The 16,632-nt window shown below is 45.8% G+C and overlaps 1 protein-coding gene across 5 annotated transcripts in view; it reads left to right on the forward strand.

Annotated features, from left to right (window-relative positions):
• RABGAP1L (RAB GTPase activating protein 1 like) overlaps positions 1-16,632 on the forward strand; it is a 280,035-nt gene that overhangs the window by 186,475 nt on the left and 76,928 nt on the right. For all 5 annotated transcript variants that reach the window (XM_084851202.1, XM_084851207.1, XM_084851206.1 and 2 more), the window contains one exon: positions 11,678-11,719. In XM_084851202.1, the coding sequence (XP_084707328.1) occupies positions 11,678-11,719 (42 nt within the window). The remainder of the gene's footprint in view (positions 1-11,677; positions 11,720-16,632) is intronic.

Genomic DNA, 16,632 nt, shown 5'->3' on the forward strand with positions numbered 1-16,632 from the left:
GTTATTTGTTATATTCAAAGAAATTGTCAGATATTTTCCCATCTTCATTACTTTATAGGGAAAATATGTGACATGCAAAATATATGGAAAATAAGGGAACTTTTAATAATTTAGCATTGCTAGTTACTTGAAAAGAAAGAAGAATGAGCTGAGAGCTCTTGCAAGAAGGCCGTATTAGAGAGCTAAACTGGTACCTGACAAAATTGAAAACAGTATTGTTCTTGAAGTGGTTCCATACTTACTCGACAGACAGGTGGCAGGCCAGACTAGTCAGTCGGGGTGGTAGGGAGGAAGTGGCATTGTTGAAATATACCATCTGCTTCAGGTGAACCTACTGTCTTTGGTGAAGGCCAGGTTTTGCTACTGTCTGTGTCCAAGATTACAGATTCTCTTCTTTGTTCCATAGAATTCAATGAGGGCCCATGAGAATCATGTCCCTATGTGCAGATGTTCATCTGTATATCCCCATCCTAGGTTCTTTTTCTTGATGTGAGGTTTGACAACTTTGGGACCTGGCGCATATATATATGTCTTGAAATTGGCCAGTGTTTGTTTGAAGTGTCCATCATCCTTTTGAGCAATTGTGAAAATGCACATGGCAAATACTTTCTCAAAGCAGTTACCTTTGTAACTAAAGTAAGGTTGGTTACCATCTTGTCATCCCATCTCTGCCTCTTGTTTATGAAAGATTTAAGATTAATTTAAATACAGAATTACAATTCTCCCAAGTGCTAGGAGGAGGCAGTTCTTACATTTTGGATAGCACCTCCTCTTGGCTGCAAGTAGGGTCAAATTGCTAGGACATCAAGGGGAGAGACTAATCATCTTCCAGACTTGGCTTTGCCCTTGATATAACATGGTAACAAGGTTTTGTTGGAACTTGTAGATGAGGTCACCAAAAAGAAAAAGACCAGTGATTTTTATTCTCTGGCTTTTTGCTTAGTTCTAAGGGGTTTTAGGAAGAACAATTATTTACAGGAAAAAAAGAAGCTGAATGTCCTGTATGACATAACCACTCTTCTCCCCAGTACACACACACCTTGTGGCTGGGGAAGATGAGTTTCTGAGACACAAGACAAGCGTGTAATTCTGCCCAAAGGACCAGATCTCCCATCTTTATGCCTTAAAATGAGTGTTAAATGGCATTCTTAGCATGAAAACTAAAGAAGTAGTTCAAAAATATAATGCCAGATTTCTCAACAATGACAGAGTACAGGACCAATGACTACACATTTCCAGAGTATATGTGCTGAACTGGCTGCTAGGATCATCTGAAAACACCCCTCCTCTTGAGCATAAACTCTAGCCAGGAGCTCCTATGCAGAACTCATTCTCCAAGTGCCAACCCTTTTGCCTCCAAATCAGTGCCAGGTCCTTGGGGGGAATTCCAAGCTGGAAAGAGCCTGAAATGTTCAAATTGAGACTGAGCATGCTCGGTGAGCATAGAATGATGAGGTTCTATTGTGGGTGGGGGACAGAAAACAGGGAACATGGAATGGAATGCAGTATCCAGGGAAAAGGTATATCTGGCTGGTTGGAGCCCTATGTCAGGGTGGAAACTGAGCCGATAGAACCCCAGAGCAGCTCTGATTCTTAGGAGGATCAGCAATCCGTGGGAGAGGAGCCAGCTCATCCCTCACAGGCACAGCAGCTGGCAGAGATTCCTCCTGCCAGCATTCTTGAGATAGATAGTGACCCAGGCAGTGAGAGAGTGCGGGAGGGGGGCTTGTTAGACGCTCGACGCAGACGCAGAGAGCGACGAGCGATGGAGGGCGCGGAAAGGAGGCGTAGTGCCCGTTTGGCGCGCAAGCAATGGCCGCGTCCAGGGACCCAAGGGAAAGAGGGAGGATCTCTCCCTAGCCCATAAGTTCAGGGTCTGCAAGTGATTCTCCTTCAAACGGGAACCAACTGCCTACCCGGAGCATAGGCTACTCCGCTGTTCATTGCTTAGTTGCTGGTGATAGCATCTGAAAGAGTCATTAAGTTGTAAAAAGATTAAAGCCTTAAAAAGAATCCTTTCGTCTGTGTCTTGAGTTGGCTATTGGAGTGTACTGAAAGAGGCCACTAGGGTGCTCCTGACACCCTGAACCGGTGCACCCCATGCGACAACATTTTGGTACAGATCCCAGTTGTTCTGTCTAATTTGGGTGGTGAGTGCCAGCAGTACTGGAGCCAAAATGGAGCCACTGAGGAACAAGAGAGGAGGTATCAGCATGCTTGAGTGAACCCCAAAATATACATAAGTACAAAAACACTTGTTTAAAGCAGGGGAGGGGGACAACACAACAAGGATGGAGCATACTTAGTGGCCTCTAGGAGCCACAGCATTTTGAGCTGGAAAAGAAAAATGGGGAAGGGGGATGAATTGGTCTGCTTGAGCCTCTAACAGTTTATAGTATCCTGGAGGAAGGCATGGGTGGCTGGAACCCTGAAATGCTCCTGAGTGACTGGAAGAAATTAGATATAGCAGCAGCAAAACTGGAAACAGTTGAGAACCTTTACAAGTCAGGTGCACTGGCTGTTTTTTCTGGTATTTGTACCAACTTGGTTATGTCCAAAGGACAGATGAATTCTGAATTACTCTACTTCTCTTCTTGGTGAGATTTGATGCTTGTTTCCTCAGCTGGCAGTTATTTAGTATAACTATTTGGATGCAGAGAATGACATTTCATACACACAAAATGGGCAGTGGTACTTCCTTGATGTAGTACAGGTGGTTGCTAGGGTAGGCCTGAGATCTTCTGTTATCCCCTTCCATTATCATGTGGTAGCAGCAACCTATGACCACAACCTATGACCACCATATTGTGGTGGAACTACTTTGTCTCAAAACACCCATAAGGTAATTAATTAATAGATAACCAGTGGCACAGCGGTATATAAATCCAGTAAAAATTTCAAGGTAATGTAATGGAAATGTAATACAGAGGAGACACTGATCACTGCTTATGGCAGTGTAAACAAGCCAACAGATTCTAGAAACAAATTCCAGCTGCAGTAAACACAGGAGCAATTATCTCTTGATCCCAAGGTGGTTTTGTTGGATTGTTAACAAACCTTAAGGATAAAGAGTGACTGCTTTTTTACATGATTGTGGCAGCTAGAATTGTTCACACAAAATTTTGGAAAACAAATCAGATACTGAAAAGCAGAAATTGGCAGGGCGGGGCCAAGACATTTTGCTACCTGAGGCAGAGCAGCAAATGGCATCTCCCTTCCCAAGTCAAAGTGCACAGCACCTGAGGTTGATAAGTTGTTTTGGCATGTAAAGAAGAAAATTCCCACAAGTGCCTCTCCCCCTCCCTGGCAGTGAATTAAATAACAATTTGCTCTCTCTTAATGACACCCACAATCAGTTACCTGAGATGGCCACCTCGATGTCAGGGTTGGATCGGAGCCCATATAGCCCCAAAGCAGCTCTGATTCTGAGGAAGAGATAGAAACCGTGGGAGAGGAACCCGCGCGCTGTTCAGAGGCGCCGCCAGAGGGAGAGCCCCTCCCTGCTCACATTCCTAAGAGTGGTAGCGACCCTGGAAGGCAGGGGAAAGGACAACTGGAGCTTTGGGACGCTAGGCACTGGCACAGGGACAAGCGGGAGATGGAGGGCGCCAAGAGGAGGCACTCAGCCTGCTTGGCGCGACGTCAACAGCTGCGCCCCGATGCCCCACGGGAAAGGGGTGGAATTTCGCCTCCTAGCCCTTAACTTCAGAGGCTTCCCACCTTTTCCCTCCAAACGGAGACCAATTGATTCACTAAGGCTAGAAACCCCTGGTAGGCAGCTCTGTTAAGTTTCCCTCATTAGGCTCAGGCAATTAGCATCTGTAAGTGTCATTAGGTTGAATGGAAATAAAGCCTTGGAAAAGAGCCCTATCGTCTGCGTGTTGATTCTGGCTACTTGAGGATTTCAGAAGGCAGCAAGGGCGCTCCTGACACTCAGTGCCTAATGGTTGGGTCAGCATTTAAACTATGGGATATGGCAACATTGAACAAACATTGAACAAACATTGAACAACATTGGCCCATATGCCATCCTCTCCAGCATAATTGTGCCTCTGCCAGACAACTATTGGCGGGCTGGCAAGAGCACGATTTTAATAGGTAGGCTGGTATGCAGGGAGAGTCATCCCTGCCTGCCGTCCTCCCCACTGAAACTGTGCACCTCTCCCACTGCCCAGCTGGCTGGTGCTGTGTGGGGAGGCAGAAAGTGATCTTAGTGCACAGGAAAGGGAGGTTTAAAATTCCCCATACCCAGACTCTGGGATGGGGGTAGGAGTGTGTGGAGTGGGGAGTTAGGGGTGTGTGTCAAGAGTGGCGGGGGGGGGGGGAATGAAGGGGATGCCAACCGAGGACCCACCGACTGCTACCTTCAGCCACACCCACCACTGACATGCAGGCCCCAACCCATCACCACATGCAGCCTTTGAGACTGAAAAGGGCGCCTGCCCCTGGTGTAAAGGATTTTGAGACTGTCAACCTGCGTTAATTCTATATCTGGAAGGGTAAATTCAAAACGATTTAAAAGGATGTAAGAATTCTTATATAGCAATATGCAAATTGTTATACTTGGTTTTTCTCAATTTCCCATTTTCTCCTTGCAACATGTAGCAGTAGTACTCACATACCTGATTTCTTTCTCATTTCAGATTTTAATTGAAAAATTGCTATTTTCGAAATCATCAAGAGTTGTGGGCGCTCAAGCTGCTTGGACGGCAGGCTTCTGCCACATCTCTTTCTCCGAGAACTGCAGGGTCAGACAGGAAGGGACCTCTGTGCCTTTCTTTCCTCTCATTTACATTATTATTATTATTATTATTATTATTATTATTATTAAGTTTATTAATTGCCCATCTGGCTGGTCACCCAGCCACTCTGGGCGATGTACAACATACAATAAAAACAGTTTAAAACAATAAAATTCTACAATAAAAACATTTTCTAGAATACCCTAGCCCACCCCAAATGCCTGCCTGAACAACAACGTTTTTAATGCACGACGGAAGCTCATTAAAGAGGGGGCATGACGGAGTTCCCTAGGGAGGAAGTTCCACAGAGTGGGGGCCACCACAGAAAAGGCCCTCTCCCTCGTCCCCACCAGTCTAGCTGTCCTGGCTGATGGGACAGACAGAAGGCCATCCGAGGCTGATCTTGTTAAGCGGCCTATCTGGTGCTGCTGGAGGCGCTCCTTAAGATAGGCTGGGCCGGAACCATATAGGGTTTTAAAGGTCAAAACCAACACCTTGAATTTGGCCTGGAAAACAACTGGTAACCAGTGCAACTCCTTCAGCACTGGAGTGATGTGATCTCGCCGGCGGCTGCCTTTAATCAGGCGAGCTGCCACGTTCTGTACCAGCTGCAGTTTCCGAACCGTCTTCAAGGGTAACCCCACGTAGAGCGCATTACAGTAGTCTAAACGAGAGGAGACCAGGGCATGTACTACCGATGGGAGCAGATGGTCGGGAAGGAAGAAGCGCAACCGCCGTATCAGATGGAGTTGATACAGCGCTGTCCGGCTCACAGCTGATACCTGAGCCTCCATGGACAGCTGGGAGTCCAAAATGACCCCCAGGCTGCGGACCTGGTCTTTCAAGGGTAGCCGTACCCCATTCAACACCAGGTCAACATCCCCCAGCCTCCTCTTGTCTCCCACCAAAAGTACCTCGGTCTTGTCAGGGTTCAGCTTCAGCCTATTCCTCCCCATCCAGCCACTCACCGTCTCCAGACATTTGGACAGGGATTCTACGGCCAACCTTGGTGAAGATTTGAATGAGAGGTAGAGCTGCATGTCATCCTCATATTGATGACACTGCACCCCAAACCTCCTGATGATAGCCCCCAGCGGCTTCACATAGATGTTAAATAGCATCAGGGAGAGGATGGAACCCTGTGGCACCCCACAAGTAAGTGGCCACGGGTCCGAAACCTCCTCTCCTAGTGCTACCCTCTGGTACCTGCCGGAGAGGAAGGACCGGAACCACCGCAATACAGTGTCTCCAATGCCCAACCCCTCCAGGCGGTCCAGGAGGATACCATGGTCAACGGTATTGAAAGCCGCTGAGAGGTTGAGGAGAACAAGGAAGGAGCATTCACCCCTATCCAGAGCCCTCCTCATATCATCTACCAAGGCGACCAAGGCCGTTTCTGTCCCATGCCCAGGCCTGAAGCCCGACTGAAATGGGTCTAGATAATCAGTTTCTTCCAAGTGTGCCTTCAACTGCACCGCCACCACCCGCTCAATCACCTTGCCCAAAAATGGCAGATTTGAGACTGGGCGAAAGTTGTTCAAAACTTGAGGATCCAAGGAGGGCTTCTTTAAGAGCGGTCTTATCACTGCCTCCTTGAGGGCTGATGGCATCACTCCCTCCTCAAGGGAGGCGTTCACCACCGCCTTGATCCCCTCACCCAGTCTCTCTCTGCAGCTCATAATGAGCCAAGATGGGCAAGGATCAAGTAAGCAGGTGGTCAGCCGTACCGATGAAAGCACCTTGTCCACTTCATCAGGAGGAAGAAGCTGGAACCGATCCCACAAAACCAGTTTGCCACAGGCTGCCTCTTGCTCACTAACTGTATCCACAGCGTGCAGAGTAACACACCTAATCTGATCAATTTTATCTGCAAAGTGCCTTGCCAAGGCCTCACAGGAGGCCTTAGAATGCTCCATTGTTTCCGGAGCCACAGGACCGACCAGGCTCTGGACCACTTGGAACAGCCTCCTGGGACAGCACTCTGCAGATGCGATGGAGGCAGCATAATATTCCTTTTTTGCTGCCTTCACCACCACGTGATAGGCTGAAGATACAGCTCTAGCCCGTGTCTGATCGTCTTTGGAGCGAGACTTCCGCCACCGGCGCTCTAGCCGTCTCACCTCCTGTTTCAGAGCTCGTAACCGCCGATTGAACCATGGTGCAGTCCGAGCCCTGTTCAGGGGGAGAGGGCGTTTCGGAGCCACCTGATCTGATGCCCCAGTGATTGCGGTGTTCCAGCCACCCACCAGGGTCTCGACCGAGTGGCCGTTGGCATGCCCCAGAGAATCCCCAAGCGTGTTCAGGAATCCATTCGGATCCATAAGACGCCTGGGGCGGACCATTTTAATGGGTCCTCCACCCCTGCGGAGGGGTTGTGGAACCGAGAAGTCCAATGTCACCAGATAGTGATCTGACCATGACAAGGGGGTGGTGGATATACCCCCGACTTCCAGATCACTCCCCACTTCTCCAGAAACAAACACAAGGTCTAGTGCATGACCGGCTACATGGGTGGGCGCAGTTAGAATATGGTGCAGCTCCCAGGAGGCCATGGTCTCCATGAAGTCCCGAGGTGCTCCTGTGAGGATGGCCTCCGAATGTACGTTGAAGTCCCCCAACAACAGTAAGTTAGGGGACTGTACACGGACATCAGAGACCACCTCAAGCACCTCGGCCAGGGAGTCAGTCGTGCAGCGGGGTGGACGGTACACGAGCAGAATCCCCAGACTGCCCTTCCGGCCCAACCTCCAGTACATGCACTCAGCAACCTTGGTCTCCCAGAGAGGGGGTCTGGTGAAGACCAAGGACTCTTGGTAGATAACAGCCACTCCCCCTCCCCGATCCCCAGCCCTCGGCTGCTGTGCATACGAAAATCCAGCTGGACACATGGCTGCAAGGGTTGGAGCAGCAGCCTTGGCCAGCCAGGTCTCCGTAATACATGCCAGGTCTGCACCCTCATCCAGGATCATGTCATGGATGAGGGAGGTTTTCTGGGTAACAGACCTGGCATTGCAGAGCAGCAAACGAAGGCCAGAAGATGGGGTCACGCCTCCCCCAGCCATCCTTTGGCTCTGGACAGGCCCGGAGCAGGGGACAGCTACTACACATCTCTCCCTTGTTCCCCTTACCTGGCATGGCCTGCCCCTAGCGCTCCGCCAGCGTCTGCTGCCCAGCCTCGGTATGTTCTGGCCCCCACCACTCCCCCCACTGCCTCCATCAGGTGGACACATGCCCCCTCGCTCCCACCTATCAGGCAGGCTACCCACCCCTAAAACCACAACAAAATCCCCCAGGAAAAACACACACACATACACACACACATACACACACACACACACACAATTAAAAATCCCCTTAAAAATAATGCCAGGCCAGAGTCCACAGGGAAGGCTAGATGGTGGTGGTGGTGGTGGTGGTGGCAGCAGCAGCAGCCGCCGCCGCCGCCGCAGGCCCAGCAGCAGCAGGCGTACCTCTTCCCCGGTGATGGTGATGGCCTCTCCTGCAGGCCCTGGCTCTCCCAGGCCACCTCAGCCAGCCAACTTATGTAGCCCCTCCAGGGAGGGCAGGTGGAGCAGCACAGCTGGCTCGGTACCTGGGGGCCTGGTCCTGCAGGGACTGGCGGTCTGCCAGGCAGAAGTCTCCAGGGAAGGCCTGGTGGTGGTGGTGGTGGTGGTGGTGGTGGCGGCGGCGGCGGCGGCGGCGGCGGCGGCGGCGGCGGCGGCGGCGGCGGCGGCAGCAGCAGCAGCAGCAGCAGCAGCAGCAGCAGCAGCAGGCCCGCCTCTTCCCCGGTGGTGGTGGTGGCCTCTCCTGCAGGCCCTGGCTCTCCCAGGCCACCTCAGCCAGCCAACTTATGTAGCCCCTCCAGGGAGGGCAGGTGGAGCAGCACAGCTGGCTCGGTACCTGGGGGCCTGGTCCTGCAGGGACTGGCGGTCTGCCAGGCAGAAGTCTCCAGGGATTTCTAATAATTCCCCATATATTTAAACTAAACTAGAAAACACTAAATTAGGAATGTCAGAGAAGTCCGCAACGGAACCAAATGAGTTCAGATTTCATGAATCCAACCCACAGGTTCCGCAGCAGACCAGCTTTTCCAGACTTGCGGACCGGTTTTCTAACTTTCCTGAATTTTGCACATATGTTGTCGTAGGAAAATACACAAAAATAAAAACCCCGGCCAAAAATGTATGTTTCCCCCAATAGGCTAAAGCATGAAAATGCACATTTGGGGGGAATTTATGCATTACTGCATGTGTGAATTTTCGCAAATGTGCATTTGCTCAAATTCAGAAACAAAAATCCATTTCCATCGATGGGTGGATGACGGAACAAAAGGCACCTGGCAATCCATGAAACACAGATGGAACGGATTTTACAGAATCTGTACATCCCTACACTAAATAAAGATTTTGGGGATCCTAGTCAGGTGATACATCACCCTGAAGCTCTCACAAGGAAACATGAATGAATGACCCAAGGGACCCCATGTTCAAATAAATAAGGGATCTCCCCTGTTCATCAGTTCACCTCTCCTCACAGTGTGGGCAACAAGGGATGGTTTTAATGGTTTTTACATTGTAATGGTTGTTTTTATGCGCATTAAAACGTCATATAAACTGCCTGTATTTTTTTTAATAAATAAAACAGACAACGCCTTTTCTCTAGTGTGGAAAGAATGGGGGCATATGACAAGTTTGCTAAGATACTGCTTGAGGTTAGCTCTAACTGTTTTGCCAATTTGGATGTCATAGTAAAGTATGATGAATGAAAACCAGGAAGGTTCCTGCACATGGGAAGAGGAAGGAGTGTGTGAGCTCACAGGGACACCACTGGTCACCAAACTATGGTTTGGTGTTCCGTCTGAATTGCGCCTCAGATGAAGATGAAAGATGAATTGAGCCTCATCTTATGTTTAAGACCTGTTTACACATTATTTTTATAATGTGTTGAAGTGGTTGCTATTGTCTATTGGGTCTGGTATTTTGTTTAATTACTGTTACAATTCTGACCTCTAGTGGATGAAATGCTATTTGCTTACAGTGTAATGATTAAAGACTATTCTTTTGGCAACAATCCAATCTACTGATGTGCTTATTTAAATTAGTACACCTTTATCATATTTAATTGAGCCAGTCTGTGGCTAGGACTGAATGCAGTCACTGACCTGGTTCGCATGACGCAATAAGCTTGGGTGGGTTGTCACCATGGGTTGTTTCAGGATAGCTTGTCATGATGTCTGAATCCGGACTGTTCTTTTCATTGTGGAAAACAGCCCACCCTGAGAACCCATGGCTTGCTGTTGGATTGTTCAGGGTGGTTTGTTTTCCGGGTGGCTTGTTGTGACATCCAAACCTGGCACGGTGACTTCATTGTGGGTTGTTGGGAACAGCTAGAGAGATGCCTGGCAAGAGCAGCAAAAAAACCCTGCTGCTCCTTGTGATCTCAGTAGTGCTGTCACCATGTTCTCTCATCCCTTGTCAGTGCCGTCTGCCCCATGCTTCTAAAAGTCAAAGAGAATGAACATCAGAAAGTGTCCTGAACACATTTGCAACCTTTTCTTCATTTTTTTTCAGCCTTGCACTAGTGTGCACATCCAAAAATCCACAGCTATGACATTTGTGTAGTTTTCCCCTCCGCTTTACTGTTCTCCCACAAAATTTGTACATTTTTATTGATCCCACTTCTCTGCTGTGAAATTTGCATATATTTACCAATCCACCTCTCCTGTCTGCCTTGAAATTTATTTATTTATTTATTTATTACATTTCTATACCGCCCAATAACCGGAGCTCTCTGGATGGTTCAAAATGAATAAAACCACAAAATACAGCATAAAATACAATAGAAAATTTAGAAGTTTAAAACTACAGTGTAAAGGTAAATCCAAAATAAAACCTAGCAGCAGTGCAGAGATTTAAAATACAATAACAGATTAAAAACAACAGAACTAAAAGACTAAAATGCCTGGGAAAATAAGGTCTTTATTTATTACGTATCTTTACCTTGAAATTTGCATATCTTTACCCATCCCTCTCACTCCTTTCTCTGCCTTGAAATTTATGTATCTTTATCAATCCACCATACTGCTCTGGCTTGGAATTTGCATATCTTTACCCATCCCTATCACTGCTCTGTAACCCATATGTATATCTGACAATGGAGACACAATCACAAAGGGTGACAGGGGAGCCAAAAGTGGCTGGCAGCTGCAGGAGAAGGAGCTTTTCGGGTGGGTATAATTACTTTGCTAGTATGTGAAGCAGCCTTTAAAAGAAAACAGTGTTCACTAGCAGGGTGAACTCTGTTTTGCTCTCTCATCTTGTTGCTTTTTAGGAGTATGTCTAAACCATAAATATTTTTCCTTGTAAACTTAACGCTTTAACTCTGAACTGCTACTAATTTCAGTTTATATGAGAGAGCTAACATTTGATTTTAATGGTGTTTATGTTTGTACCTTTTTAAATATTAAAGAACTTGCCTTAATATATAGTTGCTACATCCAGACTGACAGAGTGCCAAATGGTACAGTAGGCCTAATTGATACAGACAACAGATATAGTGATAACTATGCCTCTTTGGAATGCAGGTGGGGATCGTACAGTTGAATTCTTCTCCATATAAAAAAAACAACCCACTATGGACATAGAAAACTAGATGTCAGGAAGAAGCACTCTTTTCATAATATGTTAATTTTATATCCATGGAGATTTTTTTTTTTTTACATAGGGAAGCATTCAACCAAGAGACACCCCCCCCCCCCCCAATCTGCGATCTGAAGTGGTGAAATGAAGGAACAGTTTTTCCACTTCATCTGCTGTTTGTGTAAATTAGGCCCTGGCACAGGGGGAATTCTTAATTATTTGTGGTGGTACCAGTAGTAGTGGTTATTTAAATAAATACTTTATAAGTAGGTCTGATACCATTTCTTTCTTTTTTAGGGTCTGAATGTAATATTTAATGTAGCACTGGCCCTTCTAAAGGTAAGCTATTTCAGAATTTTTCCAGTTGTTGTTACAACCACACACAGTCTAGTAACTAAGTCCACAAAACATACCTTCTCTCACAAACTTTACTGGCCTGGCTGCCCACGTATATTTGTGTTCATCAAGTGTAGCTCATTGGTAGCTGGAAAGAAGACAGTAAAAATTGCCTGCTGTCTTCTACTTTACAAAAGCTTTCCTGTCTAGTGGCCCAGAGGTGTTTCTTGTTCATCTCAGCTGAGCGGCTGTTGCAAATCTCATTGATGAATGAACTGTATGAGAGAAATCAAGCATACGTACTTGAATCAGAAGCTAGTTCTTTTAGAACAATTATGGGAAAACATAAATGTGGTGAACCATTCCTTTATTTGTTAAAGTATTTCTTAATATGAATATGTCTTGGAGGCAAATGGGGTGTATTATCGCAAGGATTTTGAATGTAGAATGTCTCATCTCCCATGAGACCCCAGAAAGTCTGGTGGGGGGGCAAAATCAGGGATTCAGATTATGAGAAGCTGTAGCAGTGTGGCCTTTCCCCTGCAAGAGAAATTGCCCATTAATTCATTTCGAGGCTCTGCCTCATTTAAAATGTTTGCCCAGATTAATAGGTTAAACACCCACTGCCCCAAGCCAGCCTATTAGCAAAAGAAGCCATATGGCACATACTTCTTGATGCTGTACCTCTGCTGGCCTAGCTGTAAGTGATGAGGCGCCACTGGCACCATCACTCCTTTAAAGCAACTACTGGTCTGCTGGAAGGCAAGCAGTGCCATCTGTATTGAGGAGGGGGAAAGAACAGTGGCAACTGGAGACTAAAGTGAGGTATCTTTTTCTGTGCCTGGTCATTGGCATTGGCTGGCCATTGTTGAGAATAAGCACTATGCAGGCATTTTTTTTTCTGGGTGAGTGTAATGATCAACAAGGCTATCATCAACATTATGGGGATGGAAGCAGTTGAATCTAGCTTGCCACTGTTGGGAATACAGTACCATTTTGAATTAAGCAGGTGTGTATGCGTGCGTGCGTGCGTGTGGAGAGTGTGTTTGGAATAAATGTATCAACGTCTGTCCTGCTTGCAGCATTCACTCATGCCAGTGCCTTCTTGAAGGGGAGGGGAGTGAAAGAGACTGAAATCTAAGCAGGGTGACATGTACCATGATGAAGTCACTTTGAGAAGGAACCCACTGATGTTTTGGGGCAGGGGGTACGCTTCTTGGAAGCAATTGGCTTGTGACTGTTGAGATGCTGTGCTAGATGTATCTTTGCTCTGAACCAGCAGGGCAGAGTACCTTTAATACTTATGGCAATAAGCAATAGAGCCTCAATGTACAGGAACAGTATACCATACACTAGAGAGAAACAATTGTGCTTGCTTACAACTTACCTCCCATGCACCCACACTTTTCCTTGGACAGCAAAATGCCCCATGTTGTCCTGGTCCTGTATTGCCTTATGAAGCATCTAGCCTTACTGCTAGAAGAGGGCTCCTTCTCACTGTATAACTCATCTGCCAGTTACTGATGTAAGCAACAAACTGGCATGGATCAACTCAAAGGAGGTAAATTAAAAGCAAACACAATTTGCGACATTGCACAACATCATCACTGATCACGGGGCACATCTGTTAAGCCATCAGCCTCAGCTTTGTAGAGCTTGAGTCACCTTAAGATAGCCTTAACTCTGGTCTGAAATTGGCAGGTTTTTTAAATCATTGAATATAATACAAGTTTGATTGGGGGGGAAACCACGAATATTGAATTGAGAAAGTACAGTTATTTGGTGGTATCAATACTTTCCTAGTTTTGGACTTATGTATTTTTTGTATTAAATGATATTGTTAGTAAAATATTTTTAATAATTAAGTTTCATTTATAGACCAATCCTGTGTCCCCTAGACAGTGTCTGAGGGGCCATAGGATACAGCAGATCTCCTCCTCTGAGGCTGGAGACAGAGCTGCAACCTCAGATGAGGAGATCTACCCCCCAAGCCCTTCCTAGCAGCTGCAGAGCTTTCCTGCGGAGTCCCAACCTTGGGAAAGGAGTAAATGGATGTGCTGGGAAGGGCCAGTGGGTGGGGAAGGGAGAGGCCACAGAACCACGGGATCCATACGGCCTCTGAACCCCCATCCCCACCCAGCAGTGCAAAGGAAGACAGCAAGACAGAAAAAGCTCCTGTCGCTCCTCCTGCGCTGCTGGCAACAACCTGACAGGACTTAGGATGAACAGAGAGCCCTCTGTCATTTGGGTATCTAGCCCATGGGATTGCTCTCTTAATCAGCTGATTACCCAAGCAATAACAAATAGACATACACACCTCTGATATAAAAAATGCAACGTTCAGAAATCACTAAGAGAACATTTCAGTTTCCCAGACATTTGTTTGCTAAGCTGAAAGTCCCATACCTTAAAGAAATGACTTGAAAGGTAGGCGCCAACTTGAACTTATCAGAAAATTTGATTGTATTATTTAGGTCTTAATTGGACCATGGATTTCTCATCCATTATATGTGTTAAATTAGCATTTGCAAGGCTAGAAAAAATTATATTATCTCAAATTACTGCTGCTGCAAATGGCCATTGTTCTTACCTTAAATGTGTTTGAGCTTTCCATAGAAATGTCAGACTTATTTTATGTTATTATTTTATTTATTACATTTCTCTACTGGCCAATATGTGGGCAGTTCACAAAACAAACCATAAATCCAGTCTTAATCTACTTCATGCAGATTATGGCCCCAATGTTTCCAATATCTTTCTTTGTACCCTTCTGCCTCAAAAGGTGGTGAATGCTTCTTCATTAGAGTTTCAAAAGCAGAGGCTGGATGGTCACCTATTAGGAATAGTGTTGCAGCAGATTTCCTGCATTGGCAGGGGAGTTGGACTAGATGACCTTTGAGATTCCTTCCGACTCTATGACTGTAGCTAAATAGATATATATTAATATCAAGATTGATATTGATATCAATATGAATACAAAAATATTTTGTATCACTTTTCCAGCTGAGGATAACACTCAGAAGAGGGTTCAAGCCCACTAACATATGTGCCAAAATAAGTCTTTAAGGTGCCACAATTAGCATCAACCATTGTAAGTAGCTGGCTCCAGTTTCCAAACACTATTTCAGAGTGTATGTGTGAAAGAGTAATTCCCTTAAGAAATTAAGAGCTTTGCTCCACAACCTTTTCTCTTGTGATCACTGTAGTCCCTGCACGACGTTATACGTATCTAAACGTTTCCTGAGATTCAGCTTTGCACAGTGGTGAGAAAAAATTTGTGAACCCTAATGATAATTATAGAAATTCCATAGTTTTACCATGATAGCCTTTGTGAATCAAAACCAGTACTTTTATAAATATCCAAGGGGGTTATATTAACCAATTCCGTGTCTACTGAAATACAATGTTGTAGAAATTAGGTAAACAATGAGTACTTAAGAGTCAGGGTATGTGCAAAAGTAAGCGAACCCCTGGTTGCATCGGTTCAATTAAAATGAATAATTAGAATCAGGTGCTTTAAATAATTAAGGGGCCGCGGTGGCTTAGCTAGATCTTCAGGGGTGTGTTTGGGAGGCCTCACCCTATAAAAGGATCAAAAATTTTGTGAGTTTGGCCTTTACCATACAGTTGTGTGGAAACATGTCATACCACAATCAAAATACATCTCTGAGGACCTCAGAAAAGCAGTTATTGCTGCTCATCTGTCTAGAAAGGGTTACAAAACCACTTCTAAGGATTTGGGGCTCCACCAATCCACTGTCAGGCAGATCGTCTACAAATGGAAAAGGTTCAAGACCACAGTCACTCTACCCAGGAGCGGTCGTCCTACCAAAATTTCTCAAAGAACAAACCAGCGCATCATCCAGGAAGTCAAAAAGAATCCCAGAATAACATCCTAGGATCTGCAGGCAAAAAACAAATACTGAGTTCGAATAGAAGAACCTCATCCAGACCATCAGGCATGGTGGTGGGAATGTGATGGTTTGAGCCTGCTGCCTCAGGACCTGGCTGGCTTGCCATCACTGACACTACTGTGAATTCTGCAATGTATCATAAGTTTCTAGAGAAGAATGTCAGGCCATTTGTCCATGAGCTGAAGCTGAACCGAAAGTGACTCATGCAAGAAGGCAATGATTCTAAACATACAAGTAGAACTACAAAAGAATGGTTGCGGAAGAAGAAATTCCATTTTTTGGAATGGCCTAGTTAAAGTCTGGACCTAAACTCCATCGAAATGTTGTGGCAGGACCTGAAGCAAGCTATCCATGCAAGGAAGCCCTCAAATGTCAATGAGGTGAAGCAGTTCTGTAAGGAGGAATGGGCAAGAATTCCCCAAAACCGATGTGAGAGACTGACCAACAGTTACAGGAAATGCTTATTTGAAGTCATTGCTGCTCTTGTATCTAAAGGTTCACATACTTCTTCACACATGGATATTGATTGTTGAATCAGTTGCAGATAAATAAATGTTGACAAAGCATCATGTTTGTGTGTCATTTGTTTAATCAGATTATCTATTGTTCTTTATCTAGGATTATGGGGTTAGATTAAGCCCTAATAACATTTTCGGCTGGAAATATGTGACAGTCCTAAGGGGTTCACAAACTTTTTCTTGCCACTGTATTTTAAGATAAGTGATTCATCCAAGAACCATGAACTTTGAAGAGGTTGTTTCAGAAGTCCAAGCACAAATGTGACTTATAAACAGAATCTTCTCACCACCAATCTACAGAAACCATTTTTGACAGTGAACTGTACCACCCCATTTGCAGTTTGGCTAACATCTCAGTTTCTTCTGTGGTTTTGGTCACTTATCACAGTCAGTTGCTGGCAGTGTGGGTAGGGATGGGGAGTATTATCTGCATGGATTGTTAGAGTTCAAAAGTTCCCTCAAACTTAAGCAGTCACTTTCCAGA

This window comes from Heloderma suspectum, chromosome 4, assembly GCF_057233095.1.
Source record: "Heloderma suspectum isolate Gila_16-S chromosome 4, 16-S_ref, whole genome shotgun sequence".
NCBI lineage: Eukaryota > Metazoa > Chordata > Lepidosauria > Squamata > Helodermatidae > Heloderma > Heloderma suspectum.